The 10,622-nt window shown below is 36.1% G+C and overlaps 1 protein-coding gene across 1 annotated transcript in view; it reads right to left on the bottom strand.

Annotated features, from left to right (window-relative positions):
• Positions 1-1,449: 1,449 nt before the first annotated feature.
• Positions 1,450-10,622, bottom strand: part of LOC145983675 (uncharacterized) — a 101,524-nt gene continuing 92,351 nt past the window's right edge. The window contains exons 2-3 of the mRNA XM_083116733.1: positions 3,621-4,281; positions 1,450-3,332 (exon numbers count right to left, since the gene is read on the bottom strand). Of these exons, the coding sequence (XP_082972859.1) occupies positions 1,450-3,332; positions 3,621-4,281 (2,544 nt within the window). The remainder of the gene's footprint in view (positions 3,333-3,620; positions 4,282-10,622) is intronic.

Genomic DNA, 10,622 nt, shown 5'->3' with positions numbered 1-10,622 from the left:
TACACAAGAAATATACAAAGCACACAGCTGAACAAAATATATATATATATATTAAGTACAAAATTTTGAATTGAACCCCAGGAAATCTTATATAATAAACCAACAACAAAAAATGCCAAATCAAAAATATTGCAATCGGTGTAATAAAAATATATCCAGCCCCAATTTTGCTAGGCACCAAAAAAATTGTGACCCAGGCAAATATAGAACTCCCACAAAAATATGCCCCAAATGCCATAAAATATTTAGCAAGGCATATTTCAATAGACATGTAGGCTCTTGTTCTGCACAGTCATCAACATTGCCCCCACAACCATCTACATCTGGTCTGAAAAGGAAGCATGAAACACCTGTTAATGCTGGACCGGCAAAGCAGCCACGCTATGCACCACCTTTCCATAGCAGTTTTAATGGCCAACTTAGGGATTACCGGTTTGTATCAGAGCAAAAATGTGACATTAAGAATTTTTTGAACAGTATAAATCCTGATGTGCAGGCAATTCTAAATGCTCAAAATGGCTCTTATAAGCTGTCCCTCAAATTGTTTACACAATATAAGAAGCCAAATGGCACAAAATTTACACAGCCCCACATAACAGAAACTGTACCTGTATATTCAAATACAAATTCAGACAAAATAATAAGCAGTTTGATAGATCAATTGAATATTAAACACTGAATTTGCAGCAAAAGAGTCTGGATGGAGCCTATGCGGTTCTCCACACAAGCTCTATGTTAATATTTCTGAATTCAGTCCATTACAAGGATCTACATATCTGCCATTACCTGCCAATATTTAAAACAAAAGAGCCGTGGTTAACATAGAAAATAATGATGAGAAATGCTTTTTGTGGTGTATTTTAGCTGCTTTGTATCCAGTTTTAAGGCATCCTGAGAGAATAAGTTATTATAAACAGCATGAACACAATTTTGATGAAGCAATGATGGGCTTAGAATATCCAATGTCTGTTCAGAATATTGATAAATTTGAAAAAAAAAAGCCAGGGATATTAATGGTAAACAATTATCTATTAATGTATTTACTTGTTCTACTGGCCGTGGCAATTGCTTGATGGCACCTCTCAGAATCAGTACATTTGATGATGATTCTGCTGTTCCGATTTATCTGCTCTTAATTGAAGGGGATGGCACATATCATTACACTCTGATACATAATCTTGAAGCTTTAGTCAGAAAACAACTAGACAAAACCAATACAATATTCAAGTTGTGCAGAAGATGTTTAATTGTATTTGATGGTAGAAAAATGGTGAATGGTGTTTGTGAAGAGAATGCAGAAATTGCTAAAAACAAGTTAATTGAGCATCTGAAATACTGTGGCAACCATAAACCTGTTCATATGGTGATGCCTAATCCAAGTGAAAATGCCAAATTCAAAAAATTTGAAGCCTTGTTGGAACACCCAGCATATATTCTTCTTTTCTGGCACTACAGCCCATCGCAGGCCTTGGCCTCCTTCAGAATCTTCCGCCATCCATCTCTATCCAGCGCCTTCCTTCTCCAACTCCTAACTCCCAGCATACTTAGGTCCTCTTCTACCGAATCAACCCACCTTAAAGGTGGTCTTCCTACTTTTCTCCTGCCCTCCATATGCATAAACGTTATCTTTTTGCACATCGAGTTATCTGGCATTCGGTATATATGTCCTAGCCACCTTAACCGTATTAGTTTAATTTCCTTCACAATATCTATATCTTGGTAGAGTTGATATAGTTCATTATTGTATCTTCTTCTCCAAAATCCGTTTTCACATATAGGACCATAGATCCTGCGCAGGATCTTCCTTTCAAAACTTCCGATCATTGTCTCAGCATTCTTAGTTATAATCCATGATTCACATCCATACATTAAAATAGGTCTTATTAACGTTTTGTATAGCTTAACTTTTGTTTTCCTTCTGATATACCGGGACTTCATATGTTTTCCAAGTCCAAAGTAACTTCTATTTGCCATACTTATTCTGTGTTGAATCTCTGTCAGAGAATCTCCTTTTTCTGTTATATACACACCATGATATTTAAATTCCTGTACTCTCTCGAAGGAGAGCCCGTTAACTTCAAGATGTGTAGTACTAGTATGCACCTTGGTTATTTCCATATATTTTGTTTTAGCAGCATTTACTGCAAGCCCCATTTTTTGTGCTGCTGTAAGGAGATTAGCTACAGCTTCACGCAATGCTCTTGTTGTTCTAGCTATTATAACCACATCATCTGCATATGCCATCATTTGCACTGACTTGTTTATTATAGTTCCTCTAGTGTCTATGCCTGATTCTCTGACAGCCTTTTCTAGTGCAATATTGAATAGCATACATGACAGGGCATCTCCTTGACGCAATCCTTGTTTTGTTTCGAATTCTTGAGATAGCTGATTTCTTATTTGTACTCTACATCGCACTTTTTTTAGAGTCTCTTCTACTAGATTTACTAATTTCTGTGGGATGTTGAATTCCCTCATGGCTTCAATCAGCTCGTTCCTTCGTATGGTATCATACGCAGATTTAAAATCTATATAGAGGTGATATGTATTTATTCCAAATTCTTTTGTCTTTGCGCATATCTGTCTAATTGTATGTATGTGGTCTGAGGTCGATTTTCCCTCTCTAAAGCCACATTGGTAGTCACCTATTATTTTGTTTACATACGGGGAGAGCCTTCGGAAAAGTATATTAGAGAGAATTTTGTATCCGGTGTTAAGTTTACTGATGCCTCTATAGTTTTCTGTTTGTAGGCGATCCCCCTTCTTATATATGGGGTATATTATACCTTCTTCCCATTGTGATGGGATTTCTTCATCCTTCCATATTTTATCTAGTAGATTTTGAATGCTTCTCAAGAAATCCCTTCCGTGAAGTTTCATCATCTCTGCTGTTATTTTGTCAGATCCTGGCGCTCTATTGTTTTTCAGCTTCTCAATGGCACTCTTAACTTCTTCAAGGCTAGGTCCCTGCTTTTCCTGTTCATTAAGCTGGGGATTTGTTACATTCTGATCTTCTTCCATATGCTGATTCTGTTCTTGCTCCATTCCACTTCCATTCTGGTTTTGTTCATTCAAAAGTTCATTAAAATGTTCCTGCCATCTAATTAAAATATCCTGGTCATTACTTAACAGTCGTCCGTCTTTATCCTTACATATATATGCTCCAGTTTGGAATCCTCGCATTTCATTGACAGTTCTATAGAATCTTCTACTCTCTCGTTTTCCATTAAATGATTCCACTTGTCTCATTTTACTTTCCACACTCTCTTTTTTCTTTCTCTTATGTATTTTCTTTTCCTTCCTTCTCAGTTCTCTATATACTTCTAGCTTTGCTCTTGTAAAATAACTTTGTATCATATTTCTGTATGCTTCATTTTTCTGCTTGGTTATCTCCTTGCACTCCTCCTCAAACCATTCATTACGGTTTTGTTTCTTCATTTCCCCTATTTCCTCATCTGCTACTTTTATTATTACATCTCGAATTTTGCACCACTCTTCATTGGGATTGGTGTTGTTCACGCCATCTTCCAGGTTTTTCAGTCTGTCAGTAATCTTTTGCTGATATGTTTTCTTTCTGTCTCTTTCCTTCAATTTATATATATCATATTTTGTGATTTTACTTTCTTGCCTTTTGTGTATACATGATATTCTTTTCTTGATCTTAGCAATCACCAGGTAGTGATCTGTGTCCACATTTGCTCCCCTAAAACTACGTACATCTAAAATGCTTGATTTGTGTTTACTATCTAAAATTACATGGTCTATCTGGTTACTTGATCTCCCATCTGGAGTTCTCCATGTTGCTTTATGTATATCTTTGTGAGGATAAAAGGTGCCTGCTATGATCATTTGATGCCTATTTGCAAAATCAATCAGTTTTATTCCATTATTGTTACTCTCATGGTGCAGGCTATGAGATCCTATCACAGGTTTAGCCCAGATTTCCCTGCCTACCTTTGCATTAAAATCTCCTAGCATTATTTTGATATCATATTGGGGGCATGAATCGTAAACCCTCTCCAATTTATCATAGAAAGCATCCTTTTCTTCCTCAGATTTATCCTCTGTTGGTGCGTGGGTTGTTATCAAGCTGTAGTTATGGAACTTTCCCCTAACTCTTAAAATGCAGGTTCTATCATCTATTGCCTTAAAATCCATTACAAGATTTTTCATCTTTTTCTTTATTAAAAAACCTGTTCCAAACTCATGTTTTTCTCCACAGCTATAATATATTACTGTGTCTTTCTGCTCCAACACATCCTTCCCAGTCCACCTAATTTCCTGTAATGCAAGAATATCAAGCTTGTATTTATTAAACCCAGCATATATAGTCTGTGATTTTGAATCAAACCTCAAACCTCTTGCATTCTGTAGCCCAGATCCTGATGAATCTTCAAGTACATCATACCAGTTACATGAACCTTCTAGTTTTTATTATGTTGTTGTACAGGATGGTGTTGTTAGTAAAGAAAATTTATACATGGGAGCAGATGCCATCAAAAAATTTGCAGATGGAATAGAAAATGAGTGCCATAACATAGCATCTAATGTCTTATTAAAATCAAAACCTATCTTGCCTTTAACAGAGAAACAGATTGAAGATTTCAACAATGCAGAAAAATGCCCGGTATGTGATTCTGAATTTTCAGATACAAATATCAAGGTTCATCACCATTCTCATACAGATGGTAAATTCTTAATGGCCCTGTGTAATAGCTGTAATATTAAGATCCAGAGACCAAAATTTATCCCTATATTTTGCCATGGTGCATCCAATTATGATTTTCATCATTTGATCAGGTACGAGGGGTTTGACAAGCAGAATTTAAATATTTTAGCTGAAAATAATGAGAAATATATTGCCATTAGCAAAATAATTAAAGTTAATGGTGTTCCTATTCACTTAAGATTTCTTGATTCATACAGAATTCTGTCTGCTAGCCTGGCTACACTGGCCACTCAATTATCTGATGATCAATTCAAAATCACATGTGCTTTGTTTCCAAATCAGGAGCTGAAATTAATTAGGCGGAAGGGTGTATATCCATATGATTATGTTACAGATTTTTCTAAATTTGATGAGTGTTCTCTGCCACCACAACAAGAGTTTTACAGCAAAATCAGAGGATCTGGAATCACTGATGATGATTATCACCATGCCCAGTTGATGTGGAACAATTTAAAATGCCAGACATTTGGTGATTATCACAAGGCTTATTTAAAACTTGATGTGACCCTCTTAGCTGATATACTGCAGGCATTCAGAAAATCTTCCATGCAAAATTATAAGCTGGATCCAATGTATTTTTACAGTGCTCCGGGCCTAGCATGGTCTGCAATGTTTTTGAACACTAAAATGCAGTTGGATCTGATCCAGGATCAAGATATGTATCTGTTTATGGAACAATGTATAAGAGAGGGCATGGTGCAATGCTCTCAGAGATATGCCAGAGCAAATAACAAATATATTCCTGATTATGATCCAGCACTGCCATCAAATTATATACTGTATGTAGATGCCAACAGCCTCTATGGTTATGCTATGATGGATAAATTGCCATATGTAGGGCTTGAGTGGGTTGAAGATTTCAATATTGAAGATCTTCATGATTTTGATGACAATGACTATGGGCTGTTCTTAGAAGTTGATCTGACAATTCCTGATGATTTACACAACACATTTTCTGATCTGCCCCAATTCCTGAGGTTAAGTGTTCACCTGGCTCTGAACAGAAGAAATTGATGATGACTCTAGAGCCGAAACAGGATTATGTCATATATTACAAAAACCTCCAGTTCCTGATGAATCATGGTGTTCAAGTGACCAAAGTTGGAAAAGTTTTGAGGTTCAGGCACTCAAGATGGTTGAAGCCATATATTGATACAAACACAGAGCTTCGAACATCTGCAATGAGCCAATTTGATAAGACCTTGTTTAAATTGATGGTCAATTCTGTGTATGGCAAAACAATAGAAAATGTCAGAAAACATATTGATGTTAAAATAATTACTGACCCCAGCCGGAGCAAAAAATTGATTGCAAAGCCCAACTTCAATTACAGAAGAATTTATGATGAGAATATGGCACTTTTCAACATGAAAAAAACAAAGATTAAGTTCGATAAGCCTATTTATGTAGGGGCTGTGATATTGGAATTGGCCAAATTACACATGTTAAAATTGTTTTATAATGTGTTGAAGCCCTTTTATAAGGATCGTGTAAAACTGATGTACATGGACACAGATAGTTTTGTTCTTGATATTCAAACAGAAGATGTTTATCAAGATATAGCACAGCCTGAATTGTTTAAATATTTTGATACCACTGAACATTCAAAAATTAAACCCCACAACAAAAAGGTGCCTGGCAAGTTAAAAGATGAGACACTTGGTGATGTTATTGTGGCATTTGCTGGGTTAAGGGCCAAGATGTACAGTTTTGAAACATGTAGTGGCGCTGTTGCAAAAAAAGCCAAGGGCATTGGCAGAGTAATTGTTGACAAAGAGCTTGAATTTGAAGATTACAAAAATTGCCTCAAATCATGTAGCACAATCAGAACATCAGAATCCAGAATTCAGAGTGTGGATCACTTGTTGACTACAAATATTGTAAGAAAAGTGGCTCTGGACCCACATGATGATAAGAGATGCATTTTATCATGTGGCATACATACTCTACCATGGGGTCATTGTGATTTGAAAAGTGGTAATCAATGCCCAATTACAGAGCATGATTTGAAATAAATAAACATGCCTATGAACTTATTTGGGTTCAAAAAACAGGCTATTATGGACCTGCCAACACCACAACCCTCTTCTGATATGATATCTAAATTAAGTGCTTTGTTAATTATTCATCTGAACAGCATACTTACAGATGTTGATGATGAAACAGGTAAAACATTGTACATATTTAACAATAATTTAAATCATTACCAATTACCTGTAGGTGGTCAATTGCAATTTATTACAACCCCTGAGGGTAATGTCAAGATTTCAGTGGGGAGAAATATTTATAGAATTAAGCACTCAAACATGATTTCTGGCACTGTATATACTGTTTCTCCTGGTGACTGCTTATATATTGAGGTCCCGGGATCATATGACAAGCTTATACCTTTTTTTATAGAATTAAGAATTAGATATTCAATAATAAATAACCACTAAATCAAAATGCCTAATGATATATTTGGCCATACAAGACATGAAGATCACAGTGATGAGATTCTGATGCTTGATGTCAGAGTCAAGAAATTAAGAAGTGATTTGCAAGCTTTACAAACCACACTCAATGCCAGTCTTCAACTAGAAATTACAAATTTACAATCACAATGCATGGACCCTCTTCTTAAAATTGACTCAGAACTCAAATTATTGCTTCAGAAATATACTGATTTGGCCACATTAGATAATTTTCAAAGTTTAGAAGAGGCTGTAGCAGCTCTTCAAGCCAAATTTAAGACCCAGGCCACCAACTCTGAGCAATTGAAACAGCAATTGGAAGAGCAGATAAATAATGTCCAGACACAGCTCCAAACAATTGTCAAAAGCATAAAATCACAAGAAGATTTTGATCTAGTGATTTCCACTCTAAAAGAACAGATTCAATCACTCCAGATACCTAATCTGGACCCCCTGAACAAAGCCATAGCCGAGGTTAACGAAAAAATTGAGACACTTGAAAATTTTATGAACAACTTGCCATCTTCTGATGCTTTGAGTGCAATAACTCGGAGTGTTGCCAACATTAAGCTGCAACTTGAAACATATGAAGATTTTGGAAAAATTCAAAGTACCATAACCCATCTTGAGGGTACAATAGCAGCAGTGCAAAGTGATTTGACAAATGTACAAGAATTTCTAGAATCCCGCCTGCCTGGTATTGTAGACACACCAGAGATCAAACAACTTACTCAGACAGTGGCCACTCTACCAACTAATCAACATATTAATGAACTGCATGCCCTGTTTGAGGATATCAGAAGACAAGTCCATGATCTTACTGCTCAAAATTCAAAATTGGCAGTTGTTGAAAATTTACAGCAAATTGTAGCTAATATCAAGCAACAGCTAGGGACCATGGAATCCAATCAAGCAAATGCTCTGTCTGTTTTTGCCACCCAGCTACAAGAGATTGTGCAACAATACAAGAAACTTGTTGTGGACATAAAGATCAAGCCAGGCCATGATGATGTTGTTAGGACTATCAATGAGCACCTTGAATCTGTAACAAGTAGATTGGTTACAGCAGAAAAAGAAATAACTGGCATAATCGAGAATCCTAAACATACAGTAATTCTTGAATTGTACAGCATCCCCAACAAAGAATATGATTCACCATTTACACCAGGTGGTAAAATATATATGCTGTCCCCTGCACAATTTTATTACCAGTTTTTTGTTGGGGGCACACTGAGACCAATCAAGATCAAATATTGGCTTCAACCACAGGCACACCACTACCCCACCTTATCAATAACAAATGCTGACAACAAACCAAAAATCACCAGTGTTAAGTTAGAGGATTTTACAGATCCCAATACATTAGAAACATCTTATGCTGAAGATGATGGCTCTCTGGAATTTCATATACAAATAGGAGACAAATTATATTTAGAAAATCCTGTAGTATCAGCTGCTGAACACCCCATAGTTGCAATATTCTTGTTTTCATATTATGTCTAGACAAATTATTGTTGATGAATTACACAGACAAGCCAGACATAATTATAAGAGACTGCCAGTAGTCACAAAAGGCATAGATGATTTATGGCAGAGCGACTTGATTGAGATGGCAAGTGGACAGCTGAAAAACTTAGACAAAATCAACAAGGGCTACAAGTATCTACTCACTGTAATAGACACATTTTCAAAATTTGCCTGGGCTGTGCCACTCAAATCCAAGACTGGAAAATGTGTTACAGAAGCCTTCAGGACAATCATCAATCAGAGTGGAAGATCACCGCGCTATTTGCAAACAGATAATGGCAAAGAATTTTATAATTCTGTGTTCCAACAATTTATTAAAAGCCAGTCAATAAAACATTACTCGAGTTACAGTGATCTCAAAGCCTCAATTGTAGAGAGATTCAACAAAACCCTAAAAAAATCTTATGTATAAACAATTTACACTTCAAGGTAATTATAAATGGCTTAATATTCTTCCAGAACTTCTACATAAATATAACAACTCGGTTCATTCGACAATCAACATGAAACCCTCTGAAGTAACTTCATCTGATGAGCAAAAATTGATCAGGACTGTTTATTATCCTAGATACCAGCCAACAACAAGAAAGGCCAAATACAAGGTGGGTGATCTAGTAAGAATCAGCAAATATAAGCACTTATTCAAAAGAGGCTTTACAAGAAACTGGAGCACTGAATTATTTACAGTGGTTCAAATTAAACCTGGGACCCTTAACACATATATAATAAAAGACCACCGAGGAGAAATTCTCAAAGGCCGGTTCTATGAAGAAGAACTCAACAAAACTAAACAGCCTGACACATATCTCATAGAAGAAATCATCCGCAGAAAAGGCAACAAGTTATTTGTCAAATGGCTAGGACTTCCAGAACACAGCTGGATCGATGCAGACAAAGTTATAATATGAACACCTGGGATGTTATAAAAAGGCTGCCAGAACCTGAACAGCAGATTAAGAGAAATGGCAAGTTGCTGCCTGAAAATATTAGATGTCTTATTGTTGGGCCATCGGCTTGTGGTAAAACTACACTAATGATTGATAATTTTTTATTGGCACCCAACTGGTTAGACTGGAAAAATAGGCACTTGTATGTCTTCTCTAAGAGCTTGGAACAATTAAAATATCAGCAGCTGATGAAGCTATATGATGGATTGGATATTGCCACTTTTGAATCAGATGTTAAGCCACTCCATGAATGTCTCGATAATTCTGTTGTTGTGTTTGATGACATTATACTGGATAATCAAAACAAGATTAGAAATTTCTTTACACAGGGCCGACACAAAAACATTGATTGCTTCTACCTGGCACAGACTTTTTCTAAAATTCCGAAGCAGCTGATCCGAGACAACAGCAATTTTATATGTGTGTTTCATCAAGATCATACCAACCTCAAACACATACATGATGAATATGTAGGTGGGGACTTGAGCTACAATGATTTTTCCAAGTTTTGCAGTAGGTGCTGGAACCAGGACAGTTATGGGTTTGTCACAATTGATATGATAAGAAAACCCAATAGTGGTAAATATAGAAATAAAATTAGCAATTTTCTAGACATTGAAACATATATAAATAACCATGAAAAGGCCAATCATTGATGATCTTAAATTAAGAGATTATCTTGTAAAAAGATTTAAGGGATGGAAATCAGAGAACCGAGGAATTTATGAACAACACAAACAAACAGAACAGCCTATTATTGATGCTATTAGTGAATTAGGTAAAAATATCAAAACTGTTACAGAGCAAAATCAAAATTTGATCACAGAGCTTGTACCTGTAGCTGCAAGGAACATATTAGATTATCCAATCACCCCACTTTCCAGTATTCATACACCTAGTCCTGTTGCTCCTCGAAGAATTGAAGCTACTCTGGATCCTATTGAATTGGGTCTTCTTGCTCAAAAA

Source organism: Lepisma saccharinum, chromosome 2 (assembly GCF_977018435.1).
Source record: "Lepisma saccharinum chromosome 2, izLepSacc3.1, whole genome shotgun sequence".
Classification (NCBI taxonomy): domain Eukaryota; kingdom Metazoa; phylum Arthropoda; class Insecta; order Zygentoma; family Lepismatidae; genus Lepisma; species Lepisma saccharinum.
This window is presented reverse-complemented; position numbering and strand designations above follow the sequence as displayed.